The sequence below is a fragment of the Telmatherina bonti genome (assembly GCF_933228915.1).
Source record: "Telmatherina bonti genome assembly, chromosome: 24".
Classification (NCBI taxonomy): Eukaryota; Metazoa; Chordata; class Actinopteri; order Atheriniformes; family Telmatherinidae; genus Telmatherina; species Telmatherina bonti.
Window position 1 is genome coordinate 15,079,695 of NC_136633.1, and position 14,301 is coordinate 15,093,995.

Below are 14,301 nucleotides of genomic sequence, written 5' to 3' on the forward strand. Positions count from 1 at the left end.
GCAGTGAGTTCAGGTCCCCAAAGATTAATCCTCTGCATTTGACAGTTGTGTGCCTGCCTTGGTGCGACAACATGACCCAGTGTGCCCACAGCTGTGAGTCCATTCTTTGTTGAAAACTCATATAGCCTTCACAGTCTTGTAGAGTTGGAGCAGTGTCTCTATCTATAGAACAGAAATGGACCAGACTGGACAAAGTGAAGGTGTCCGAGTTGTTTCTGCTTGTCCACTTCATTTGGATGTTGCTACAGCAGATGGCACATTATCTGGAACAAGTGTGGGATGGCTTTGGTTGCCGCCTCTGATGGTGCAACCAAGGAGGATGTCAGGGTAGTTGGAGGGAAGAGTAAGATTGGGGAACCATCTAGACCACAGTGTTTCGCTGCCTGTAGGGAGGAGGTGGTAACACTGTGCCAGATTTCAGGGAAAACTCTGACATGTACTCGGGATTTTCAGCTACTGCCGGCCGTATGTGTCCGTTCTGTTTATAGAAGAGCTTGACGTTGGTGGAGCCTCCCTGGGCCGCATCGGGGGCCATCTGGATAGATGATTTGGGAGGCAAGCTGTGCTGCCAGTACTCAGGATTGTCAAAGGTTACCTTCAGCTTCTTTCCGCTGGCTTTACCTGATGTATGCCCTCCATGCTTCAGCATGCCTGCAGGGTGTGCAGTAGTGTGGCTCTGGTAGGCTGGCAGGCTTCCATGGCCAATGGTGGCCGAAGTGGACAGGGCCCCTGAGTGGCTCACCGGGACTTGAGAAGTACTTCCTGTTTGGCTCTGGCTGATGGAGCCACCGCTTGAAATACCAGGTTGTCCTGTGGATTTGATGGTGTGGTGGGCGTGGAGGATGTGGGTCGCTGGACCGTGGAGGCAGGGCACACCAGATGGAGATGGCTGGGCCGAGGGTAGGGGGAAGTGAGGAAGGCTGGTCTGGATGGTAAGTGGGAGGTGGGCGCCTGAGGTTGAAGCTGAGATGGAGGAAGGAGGCTGGGTAGGTAAGGGCAGACCGTTTCTCCTCAGGGCTTCCAAGCCCAGCTCTGCAGGGCTGTGGAAGGTATTGAGGTAGAGGGGCTCATTGATGTACTCATCCTCTCCTTTGGGCTGGCTGTTGGGTGTGCTGTGATAGCCTGGGTTATCCAGTGCATGGATCTCACCGTTTTTACGTCGTGAGACAAATGGGTTCTCCTCAATTGGGTTCAGATATTCTGCAGCACAGACCAGAAAAGGGGAAAGGGCAGGAATTAGACAGTGTAAAGAAAAAGAATTTCTGTCAGACTCTGAGACTATGTGTGAAAAATACACAGAAATTAAATCAATAGAAGAGTAAGCAAAGTAAATGGAAATTGAAAGAGAGTTAAAGAAAGAGATCACTGGCTAATGAGGAGATGAGATGGTAATGGCGATGATAGCAGCCACTGAGGACTAGATGGGCAAGATGCCAGCTGTTCTTTGGCACCACAAACTCCATCTGCCTGGGGTGAAAGTGCCAACAAATGACCTCTCTTCACTACTTCCAAGCGCTATAATAGTGGGGTGTGAAACCTATTGATTTTGCCCACTCTTGAGCTCCTTGACATTGCATCAGATGCATTTTGCTGCAGGCTTTGTTATATTTGGAGCTGCTCAAAAATCAAAGTGTAGGAGCAGGGATGATGGACTGAAATATGATCAAAGGCAAAACATGACTCTGTAGTAGTAGCTGTTATAAACCACCATCGACGGAGACGCAGTAGGAATGTTAATCAATGGAGCAAAATGAAATGAACAAGCAAAATGAAAGGCAGACAACGCTGCAACAGATTTCATTTACTGTGTGAATGAGCAGAGATGGAAGATGGCGCACAGAACTGATTGTACTTGTTTTATACTTAGTTTTGTTTGTGTCGTTTGCACTATGTTGGCTGTGCTTGGCAGATTAAAAAAAAATTCATGCAGAACTTCATACAAGAGATATCTTTAGCAATCAGAGAAGATTTATGGCAGTACTCTGTTAAAATAATTTGACTCGACTTTCAGGGTCAAGAAATTCAGTGTTTGTTTTTAAGTACCTGAGGAGGTCTTGTCTTTCATTGGTGTCATGTAGCCGTCCTCATCCGTGTCCCCTCTGGATGATCTCTCACCCAGGAAGATGGTGGGGTCAGCGCTGTACCTCTGGGACCCGCTGTCTTCCCCACCAGCTTGGCTCATGCTTTTCTTATGCAGGTTTCCGTTGCAGCGCTGGTCTTCCAGGGCTGGACCCAGGCCACCTGTGGCTTCCTGGTTCACACAGGCTTGGGCACCTGTCAGGGCTCCTTCTGCAGGGTTTGGACCACCATCTCGATAGCCAAACTGGTTCTGTGTTATGAAAGTTTGACAGTGGATTTTGACAAAAAACAAACAACAAACAAACAAAAAATCATAAATATGTGACTGTTGTTACCCAAAACACTTTCAAGTGGTTTTTATAACATGGGGTAGAAGTAAAAATGGTAAACATTGAGTTGATTCATGCCACCTCCGTCTTTTTTAAGAATAACCCGAATTCCAAGAGTTGGGAAAGGCGAAAACGTGAATAAAAACAGAATGAAATAATCATGAACTAATATTTAGAAGACAATATTGCATAAAGAACATATGAAAGATTGGAAGTGACCTTTTTCTCAAGTCTTATGGCAGCAACACATCTCAAATAAGTTGCATTCAGGGTCATGTTTATCATTGTGTAGAATCTTCTCTTTAAGCGCCAGCTGCTGGATTTTTGGGAGAAGATTTTTGTCTTTCATTCTTGTTTGATATGGGATTATAGCTGTTCTTCTTTTGCCTTTCATGATTCACCAGATATTTTCAGTTGGAGAAAGGTCTGGACTGTGGGCAGGAGAGTCTACCACCTGCACTCTTCTGCTATGAAATCATGCATTTAAAAAAGATCCAGGTGTGTAGGTTATTGTCTTTCTGATGTATGCAAATATAGAGTATTTATATAATGCATATATACTGAAAATAAATTATCCAGAAGAGAGCATATCTTGCTTTAAACCTTTAGTGTATAGTGCTTTATAAATCTGTCAGTTGCCAGTTCCATAGGCAAATGCTAAAACTACACTGGGTGGACCATCTCCTATTAACTCCAGAGGACACAGCCTTCATGAGCTCCAAAAAGATGTTAAGTTTAGATGTTTCTAACTACTGCAATTCCATAAATAGAGCTTTAACCTACAAACTGTTTTTTTTTTTTTCCAGTCTATCATGTCTGTTGACTGATTACCAAAAGATTACAGGCATTTCACATCGCTCTTTGAGCGTGCCCCATATGCAGCAATGTCTCCTTATTCTTGAAACATCATGGTAATATTACGTTCTAAATGAGGAATTTAATTCAATTCAATTCAATTCAACTTTATTTATATAGCGTCAAATCATGGCAATACCATCTCAAGATGCTTTACAGATAAGAAAAAAAAAAAAAAAACCATGAATAAAGCCAATTCATAATAGCCTATATAAAGAAACCAACAGATTGAGTTGGAGGCTCCAACTCAATCTCCCATCCTGAGCAAGCACACTGGCGACAGTGGGAAGGAAAAAACTCCCTTTTAACAGGAAGGAAACCTCCGGCAGAACCCGGCTCAAGGACAGGCAGCCATCTGGCTCTGCAGGAAGTATTCCAAGTTAATGCAGTTTTACATCAAGGAACATTATTTTAAAAATTGCTGAAAATTTTCAAACATATTTTTTGGTTATTTTTCATGCATATTGCTGAGCCGCTTAGCCAGGATCCAGTTGAGGGGAAGCTGCCGAAGCAGGGAAGCCTAAAGATTCCCTCTTCCTAGCTACGTTTGCTAGTTCATCTAGAGGGATCTTGAGGCATTCTAAAACCAGCTGAAAGATGTAATTCCTCTAATGTATCCAAGGTCTTCTCAGACGTCTCCTCTCAGTAAGATGCCACGGCCCTATGAGCCCCTCTCAGAGGACAGAGCTTTTCACCTTTTCTCGTATGGAGAGGACAGCCACCCTGCAAAAGAAACTCACTTCCTGATCTTGTTTTTTCGGTCGCTACCCACAGCTTGTGACCATAAGTGAGGGTAGGAATGTAAATCGACCAGTAAATCAAGCTTTGCCTTTTGACCAAGCTCCTTCTTCGTGACAGACTGAGGTAAAATCCACATTCTCTGCAGATGCTGCACTGATTCTTTTCTCCATCTCCTGCTCCCTCATTCCCATCCTGGAGAGGACAAGCAACTCTTTTCCTACTGAGGACAAAGGTCTCAGATCTGATGTGATGGTTTTCATTCTAACTGAATTACACCAACAAGCTTATTTCTCCGACTTTTTAAAAAGGTGGTGTTATAAAATTCTCTAAGTTCTGCAGGAGTAGTCATCAATCTTAAGAGAATCTAAGCGGCAGTCAGGCAAAGCTATGATCTAAACACCTGAGCCTCAAATAAAATACAAAATACCCACAAGAAAATACAAAACGTGACATGTAAAGCAAGGGTTTCTTGCGGTGCTGTGCTGTCTTGCCCTGGGCTATTTATTCGAGGCCAGCTCTTCTGCTCTCTTGCCAGCTGCTAGTGGTAAAGCTGCAATTACTGGAAACACAGCAACAAAACACGGCATGAAAAAAAAAAAAAAAAAAAAAAAATGGAAACATGCCGAGGTTATATCTGTCCACCTACTCCTACAGTTCACCCTGTATTGCGATCACTTCCCCTTCTCTGACTTCTCATTTCATTTCTTCTTCAAAGCAAATTATTATCTGTTCCTCTTTTCATGGATGACTGTGAACGTAAATCAGAACATAACTTTCTCACCAAGTGTTTTTTGTCAACGATGCTGTTAGATTTTTTTAAAGCAATAAATCCCTGTCTGAGCACAATGAGAATTTGGCGGCATAATTAAAAGACTGATAGAGGTTTTAAACTTAAGTAAGCGGGACCTTGGCTGGATTACTTTGTGTGCGTTTCTAGGAGAGTCACGGAACAAAGAGTCTCTGGTGAGTCGTGGGGTAAATGTACATAAAATGCAGAGCCATGGCCCAGCGGCATAAGGAGCATGCTACAGAGCAAATACTCATTGACTATTAGGCTCCAGCCTTTTAAAGAGAGCATCTGTTATTTGCCTATAGGGCACTGAGTAATGAAACCTGGGGCCTGGGGAGTTAGCGCATAAAGAGTTCAGGTTTAAGCCAGGCACGTTGGGATGGAAATGATGGAGCTGGACCATTAGCAGAGGGAAATCATCTGTGTATTGAAAGTTTTCTACCACCTTGAGCATTTATGCAGTTTAAGAAAACAAAATGGGAATAACTGAGTCAAATCATTAGAAGAAAAAGGGCAATTTATAGAGATCCAATGTGTTAAAAAAAAATGTGTTTATTGTTCCAGCTGTTTGCAATGGTGACTTCATTCAGCTGCTTTCTTTCAAAGTGTCTAACATACCATTTTTATATTTAGATGGGCAAAGGAAAACAATGTGAAGCACTGTTTTAGGAGGGAGAAATCAATAAAAAAAAAAAAAAAAACAGTGGTTGTTCAGATACTCCATGTAAACCCATCTAAATATTCTTGCAGAACAGTCATGACATGACACTGGTTATAAAAACTGCTGAGGGAGTCTCGGTAAACAGAGCAATAAGACTGAGGTGTTAATTTGTGCACTAAAATCCCCCAGATAAAATGTTGATAGGATCTGATATCCTATGTAGGAAGTAACTCAAATTTTCAAAGACTCTTGTCAATGTCACTGAATCATTGGGAATATTTTGGTAACAATGGAAACCCTCAGTCTTTATCCATGCTCTGACTGGTCAGAGCTTTTGTATTGGAAGGTCATCACAATAGCTGTGTTTCCATTACGCCTAGAACTGCACAAAAAGTAAATATTGAATAATAAAAAAAAATTATGCAAATGGAAACACCATTTCGAAAAAAGTCTCAAATGTCACTAAAACATTTTTATGCTCTCATTAGGTGGTTTTTGATATAGAAATATATTACAAAGCTGTAATGGAAACACTTTTTTCACATTTACGTGTTTCTGCACGTGACGTGGAGGCTTATGACCAGTTAACTTCTGGTACAGATGGCGCGGTATGGAACAAAGAACGGCAAATTTCAGAGTCTTCGATAGGAAAATGAAGGAGAAAAGCAGTGAAAAGTTGTAACAAATTCTCTGCAGCAAGTTGAAAACCCAAAAAATAACACTACATGGCTTCCTTGCATTTGCCACAATTCTCGTAAAACATTGTCAGCTGGATGAAATCCTACTTGAACTGAGACTTATGCGCTGATCACTGTTCAATAGAAACTCCCGCAAATCCCAATTGTTTGTTGAAACTTAAAAACATTGTTTTTATTTTGTGAAAAAAAAATGGAAACCTGGCTATGGATATATATTCTTCGTACTGTTGCGAAGTGTATAAGCGTTGTTCTTACTCTATTGGAGTCAACTCGAGGCCTGGTTGTGCAAGATGAAGGAGCCGCGTTGAAACCTCGAGGCACCAGATACTCCTCGGCATCCATCAAGTCATCTAGATCCTCCTCATCCAGCAGGCTTTGGAAAAACTTGCTGTCGTTCGGGCTGGGAAGCTTCATACGGTCATCTCCCTGTACAATAACATTTTCCTAATTTATTCCAACTAGCTTCACAGAAGCTTTATAAGTATTTTAAGAAGACTTTATCAGATACAACTATGTTTAGCTCCAGCTAGCATGAAACTGGTTACACAGATAAGCCTTATTAAGTGTTCTGACAGTTGGCTTGTTGAAGCAGACACACCTGAATGACCAGGTATCGCTGGGGGTCCCGCGCCATTCTGCAGAACTCAGCAGCGAGCTCCTTGAACTTCGGCCTGCTGTCTGCATCAATCATCCAGCCTAAGGAAAAACAGCAGAGAACTTATGTAAGAGAGATGGATAAGAAAGCACAGGTAAATACATTGATGCATAGTAGATAGCTTGAATTAAATGCTTTTATGTTACTTTTTTTTTTTTTTTTTTTTTTTTTTACATTTTGTTGAATATTTGGCAGAAAAACATATTTCACAGAGGAAAAGTTTAATAGTAATTCACTGTTAAATTAGTCTGGTAATGAGCTAAATAAGTCTAAATGTAGAACTTTTTTTTTGTTTTTAACCCTTTCATGCATAGTGACCCTGTAGTGGGCACCTATTTACAAGCTTTTTTCGTGCATATTCATGAATGAGGAGGATATTTTTGTAAATAATTTCATATTTTTACAAAAATGTGAAAAATGTTGCATTGGTTAATGGACTTTAAGTTTATGTATTTACTTTTCAGTGTTATTTTTTCATGTCCATGAGGCTTGAAGTTCAAAGTGTCTCCATGGCACTTTGAATTTGGTAAATGTGGATTTGATTTAAAACTTGCTGTGTTTGTTTTTTTTTGTTGTCATTTCTATGCTATAAAACTATTAATCTACAGATCAATTTATAGATCTACATGTAAGTATCAGCCATGTTTTTGTCCCATATTTGCATGACAAACTGACAGAAAGTAATGAACGGAGTATACCACCACTTATTTTGTTCAACTTGAAGCACTGAGACAGACTACTACTAAGGACAAATGCAATAATACGTCCTGGAAAACTTGTAAAATTTGTTGCACCATTACACCAGGTCTTAGGCACAAACAGGCGCTATATGTAATCTTTTCAACCTTTGCTAATCCATAAAACGGTACAGAGCAATATCAGCCAGAATCAGAGCTAGAGGGGTGACCACAGTAAAATAGGCCCCCTCTCAATTCTACTTGGACACCCCAAGATCCACCTCAGATGACTGACAGGTCACTGGAGGAGGCCATCATCACCACACAGTTAAAAGTGAATTTTAAACTAGTTTCCATATTTGTCCCGCTTTAGCAATATTGACATTTGGCTTCACATTTATGGAACAGATTATGTCCCTGTAGAATGACTAATGTTAAGTCTGTCTATCAACCTGATGTTAGTATAGAGCTATGTAGCAGTGCTAATTTAGGTTTATTACAGAATTATATTGATTTCAAGATAATGTGAAAACTATCTTTAGTTTTTACTGAGTATATTTAAGGACCATGCAACTTAAGATGTTCACTTCGGAATTGAATATAAACAATAATGTTGCTCAAAGAGTAATGCAGTATCCATGTTATTAAAGCTATACCAGCATGATTCAGTTAAACAGGAAGTTAGCAAAACTGGTAGTTTAACTTAAAGGAAACTATGGCATGAAAATGTGGAGAATTTAAATCACTTGGTTATATGTCGCCAGATTTAAGCTTTCTCTGTCAACACCACTTTTAAAAAAAACAAAAAAAAAACCAAACAAATTCACTCTGTTTAAACAAACACTAGTGGTTTCTGTTGTCATTCCGCCTCTTTGACTTTGTTCAGTTAATCTAATTTCCACTTGTAGCGCCCCATGCAGGCCCATTACCCAAACGAGGTGCAATTACTCCGGCAATCAAACTCTTATTTCATCTTTATTGGGGAGGCACTGAGGCGACGGGGCCCGCAGTGTGACAGCACACCAAATCACAAACAACAGCTCTCAGTCAACATGTAATTAGAATTCATGCAGCCATTTGCTAAACTTCTTTCAGGCTTGTGAACAGGCAGCACAACCCACCTGTTCTTTTCTTTTGTACTCATTTTTCTTTTTTCTGTGGGACAGCATGAAGTCCAAATGGAAAACTCAAAGTCTGGAGTTTTCTCACGTGTTTGCCGGTTCTTTTAAAAAGTGTGCCATGGAAGCATTTGTGGTATTTAAAAGAAAATGCATTCCAACACTTTCAGCCAAGTAAGGACACCCCTTTATGTCAGCCATTATGATATTATGGTGCAGACATGTCCTGACAGATCTGCATAGCACATAAAAATGATCTTTCTCCTCCAGGGGGAAGGAAAGAACAAGTTGCCGTTATAATTAGGCCAAATGGCCGCAGGGCTTTCAGGGTCTCCTTCAGTCCTGTCAAAAACCATTGGAAACTATTAGATATTATGACATTTTAGTTGGATCAACGTCTTTGTCAAGGGAATACATTTTGATTTCAAGCTCCTTATTTTCATTCAATGCATGTGGCATTTAAAGTTCTGTGCAGAGTGAATCCAAATTAGTGTTACCAGTTGAAATTCATGGTGTTCCAAGCAGGAGCTGTATTTACAATGCACTTGTAATAATAATGGCAATTATGTGGTAATGGTAATTTTGTAACAGAGGACTTTCAAGATTCATAAATATAGTTTATATGCAGTCAGTTTTTATGATTTTCAAGCAACAGAAGACTGGATGACAGTAAAGTCCCGCCGCTATAGATGGGTTCAGACAAGGTGGAGTGATGACCAGACTGGTGTGAGGAAAACCAGCCAACAAGCCAAAAGCTGGCACAATTCAAAGCATGTTTTGGCATGCACGACTGGATTGCTTCCTGGAAATATGGGAGAGTGGGTCCCTTACCAACCCCATGCACAGCACTGTGGGGGAATGGAGAGGGGAGGGGGGAGTTAAGGAGGATAGAGATACGGCTGCTTCATGGGTTAGTTGTACAAGCTGGGGAGAGACAAGGGGGTAAAATGGGTTGGAAGAAGGCATGGTAGCCCAGATGGAGGATGACGCCAACAAAGATGTGGGCAGAGCCCCTGGTGGGGACTGGTCTGCAGCATGAAGACCATAAACCAGCATCTCATCACAGTTTCATGACAAAACAGTTCGATTTTTTACCCTCTTCGTTACATATTAACTTCTCTTTCAGCCTTGAAATGAAGCCCCAGAGCTCCAATAACAGCTCACAAGATGAATATTCAGAGTACGAACCCTTATTAAACTACAACTCATCTGTAACACCTCAAGCTGAGTTGCAGCATGGTATGAACATGACTTAAATATATCTTTTAAAAAACACAAGCTCCTTGGCACACAGTGGAGTGCTCTGTATGAATGTGTTAAATGATACCACCTGTAGATCAGGCTGCAGGTAGTAACTGATACATTTTTATAGGCTAATTAGCTGACACTTTATGGTATGGAGACACTATAAGGACCTATTTAGCATTAAATCATATTGTGTAGTCTGTTAATACCAAGGTAAATGCAGCTTTTATTTACACCTTAGAGTGTTTTTCTTTCTGCTTAATTTCTCTACCCTGTTGTGTTGTGGATTATGCTGAAACATTTGGTTTTCCTTTGGAAAAAAAAGGAAAACAGAAGCACTATAGTTTGTTTATTCAGTTTGATTGGAGACTTTATGTAAAAGAGCTGCCATACATTGCACAAACTGTGTGAAAACCATAAACCATTGGTTACCAATGTATTTCCATGAGGACCACCTTCATGCAATAACTAATAAAAAGCTGTGGAGCCCTCAACTACTCCGTGTTTAAAGCACAATGAGCTTTATGGTTTTACTAACAAGCTTCCATGTCACAAATAATGCATTCTGCCTGAGTCTTGTTCTGTCCTTCAATAAAACCAAAGTTGAGGTTAGTATCAACGTATATGTTTCTTTTGTGAAAGTGGACAAATTCTGTGCAGGGTCTTGTTTTCTCAAATATGTTTCATTGATGAAATGGTCCAAGAAAAGTCAAGCTTACCAGGATAGACGTGAACTACTTCAGTACTACTGCTCAACCAACTCAATGACCTCTCTAAACCTCACAGCACATGGATGGAAATTGAATGAATGTACAAGGTGTGGCCTACTCATTGGTTTTTTTTTTTCTTCTTTTTCATTTTTAACTAGGATATATGTTTTTAAAGTGTTGCTTTATATCGCATTTTCATGACCTCCATATGTTCATTTTGGAACCTGGTTTTAAAAAATAGTGTTTTTAGGCTTCCAAAAGAGTTTAATGTCAACAAAACGTCCAAATAAATAACAAAGAACTGAGTGTATGCACGTCACATCTTCTCTGAGTGGTCTTAATTTTAACAATCAGAGGTCTGTGTACAGTTGTCGATAAAACAATATTATTGTCTTTATGCTAACAATTGGTAGAGTTCATCCACAACCCTGTGTAATTTAAAGACCCAAATAGCCAGCAAAATCTCTGAATAGATATTGAAAGTTTGTGATCTTAAAGCTCCAAAAAGCTTAAAAAATTATTACTAACTCCACTCAGTCTGTCCTGCAAAAAACAATAAACCTAAAACTGCCTCCGTAACTGGTCACCCCAACAGATGATTATTAAGTTGTTGACCATCAGTAGCCACCCATGTCTGCCCAAGTTAAATTGAGTCTTTACTGATGAAGTCACTTTAGGGTCTGCAGGTAGCAGTATTAAGGTTATTCAGACTTATCACCTGATATGATCCAAACGTACAAAGTAGTCCAGACAAAAAGGTGTTCAAAGTGGGGCCCGCGGGGCCGCTAGTCATTGTTTATATTAATAGCCCACAGAGCTTGGTAAAAACACAATATTTTCAGTCATGAACCTCAATAAGTCCAGACTCAGAGGGACCCTGACTGACTCACACCTTGTAACACTACTCACCTCGTCAGTAAGCCATGTGCAACCTAACATGAAGAGACTTGTAATGTCCAGAGATCAACTTCATGTATCCCACCCTTGTGCAACATGCACTGTTTCTTGTTGTTGACATGTTGCACTTGGTAGCAGTTTAGTGGCTGTAAATGTTTCCTGCTCACCAACCTATGGCTTTATTGTTCTATTCCCATGTTGATTTTTTATGTAATTTTATATGCCCAGATCCAAAAAAACACACTGTATTGGCTATAAATCAATCATAAAACTAACTTCATGCATTTACTTGTGTTTCCATCTTAAAGCTGCAGTGTTTGTCCCATGACTTACTGGGTCATTTTCAATTCGGCCCTTGGAGGCAAAAAGTTTGGGTACCCATGGTCTAGGCTATTTGTGACTCTGAACTATAAACACAAGGGAAAAACAAAACCCTCATCTATGAGCATTCATCATGTGACCTGTCAGTAACCTAAGTATGACATGAATTCTCTACTACTACTACCACTTCCTCAAATTTTTGCTTGGAATAGTTGCCTGGCAACATCAAAGAAGTTGCTACTCCCCACCATGAGTCCAACATGCATAATCCCAACTAATCGCTTTTGCGCTTTTGCACGGATTACTCAAGATGTAATGTTTTAATTAGTGATCTTTAGAGGTGCTGACAAACTGAGCCGGGATTTACACTATGCTGATCTTGCCTCCTGCTGACTCCAGCTTCATATTGATAAATGGATGAGAATGTAGGCTTGACTTTGAATTTAGGGCAGAAAAATGACTATTTTATTCAATTTTTAAACAAAAAAATGTTTACAAGCGCTACAGAATACACTATTTTAGTGGAACCACCTTAATTGATCTAATTTTAACAGCAGAAATGACAAATCAAGAACAGAAGCTTACTTAATGTTGTAAATTGTAAACAGATTGCTACAAACCTACTGTTTTCTCAAAACTGGTTGTGTGAAAGTCTGCAGTGCTTTCTAAGATTCGAGCATGTGCAGTTGGGGTGTATTGCCTTGACTCACATTTGACCATGACCATGTAAACGTCAATGGTGCAAATTGGTGGCTGGGGCAGACGCTCGCCCTTCTCCAGGATATCTGGGATTTCTCGCGTTGGGATTCCATCGTATGGCTTCCCTCCGAATGTCATCAACTCCCAGATGGTCACTCCTTGGAATAAAAGAGGAGAAGACAGGAGAAGAGAGAGGTGGAGGGTTGGAGAAGTAGATAAGGTAAGCTGGCAGATAAAGGAAGCAGGACTTCAGGTCATGATGTCTTGAGAAACAGGGATGTTTACAGAGAATATATTTAGCACCCACCATAGCTCCACACGTCACTCTGATGGGTGAACTTCCTGTAATGGATGCACTCCAGAGCCATCCACTTGATGGGCATCTGAAAAGACACGGACAACTACATTTAAATGTCTTGTTTATTTTATGTAGAGTTCTGTGCAAAAGGTTTTAAGTCAACCCTCATGTCTTTATAACTGGATTTGTAACTTTTTGCCCATTTTTGATCCAAGCCTTGTGTCGGATTCATTTCCAAAAGAGTGAGTCTCCCTCTTAATGAGTTTTTATGCGGATGTGGAGGTGTAAAAGAAAGAAGCTAGCCTGTCATCCTATTGGAATTTTCCAGCTCTATGTTTAAAAAAAAAACAAAAACAAATGAGTAAAGTATGTAATCACAAAATAAATCGCTAAAATGAAGAAAAAAACATGGAAAACTTAAAAAAAACAAAAAAACAAAAACAAAAAACAAACCACCTCCTAAGTTATGATAAATAAAACACCCCAGTTGAAACTCTACATTTATTTCATCATGGAATTTGTTAAAGGTGGAGTATGTTCAAAAAACTATCTAATTATGATTGTAGTTATTTTATTAGTTAATTTATTTTGAAAATACTGAAAATCTTACATACTCCACCTTTAAGAACACAATCACATAAGCATAATCACCAGAAGTAGAAGTAATTAACCCATGGAAGTCAATTCTTAAGAATACTGCCAAACTCTAACTCACAAAGAGCTGAATTTGCTGCACTAATTCACATTTTTATATCTTAACTGCATCTGGTATGTATGGAACTCCTGGGTAGCAAGAAGAACTGCCATGCCGAAAGATCCCTAAAGTGATTACCAATGTAGAACAAGTCTAGAAATTCCAGCAAAGACGTGAGACAGGATGTGAGAAAGTATAGATTCAGTTGGTCCATCTACGATCGACTGAAGCCACATCAGAAATAGTCTCCACTTATGCATGGCTTCAAGGATGCCATTTACAAGGAAGGAAAAAAGAAAGGGGAGGAAAGGCCGAGGTATGCCAAAAGGCAGCAGGACTTCAGACGACTTCTCTCCAGAGCCGGGACCTCAAAATTACTGAAGCAGTTTGGGATGATCAAAGCAGACAACATGCAACGAAGAGCTTTGGAAAGCTTGGGATGCTTTTCCTGAATTCTTACTGAACAAACCGCAAGAAAACACACCTAAGAGGATTCACACTGTGCTGAGGAATAAAGATGTTTCATACCAAATATAGACTTCTAAGTTTGTTAGATTTCTTCACGCTGTTTTACCTCAAATGCTGCATTTCCATTCATGTTTACGCCTTTTGTTTTCATGGCAATGCATAAGGAAATGAGACTTTCGCGCAGCACTGTGCTTACACATTTAACTGCTGTACGTTTTCAGCCTTGCTCAACGGGAGCCCCTATCTGTGAGATAGCAGAGCGTAAACTTTCAGCTATCTTTTCCTTTGTTCGGCGTTACTCAAGCGCCGTGATTAAATTCTCTCTAACCCAGTGATAATCAATAGCAAGCTTTATTAAGACACCAA

At 40.1% G+C, this 14,301-nt stretch overlaps 1 protein-coding gene across 1 annotated transcript in view; it reads right to left on the reverse strand.

Annotated features, from left to right (window-relative positions):
• Window positions 1–361: 361 nt before the first annotated feature.
• The window catches only part of LOC306773740 (receptor tyrosine-protein kinase erbB-4-like), a gene marked incomplete at its 3' end in the record, with an annotated part of 325,583 nt that continues 311,643 nt past the window's right edge, over window positions 362–14,301 (reverse strand). Inside the window, exons 22-27 of the mRNA XM_079263638.1 lie at window positions 12,783–12,858; window positions 12,487–12,633; window positions 6,752–6,849; window positions 6,409–6,579; window positions 2,044–2,329; window positions 362–1,200 (exon numbers count right to left, since the gene is read on the reverse strand). Coding sequence (XP_079119764.1) covers window positions 362–1,200; window positions 2,044–2,329; window positions 6,409–6,579; window positions 6,752–6,849; window positions 12,487–12,633; window positions 12,783–12,858 — 1,617 coding nt within the window. The remainder of the gene's footprint in view (window positions 1,201–2,043; window positions 2,330–6,408; window positions 6,580–6,751; window positions 6,850–12,486; window positions 12,634–12,782; window positions 12,859–14,301) is intronic.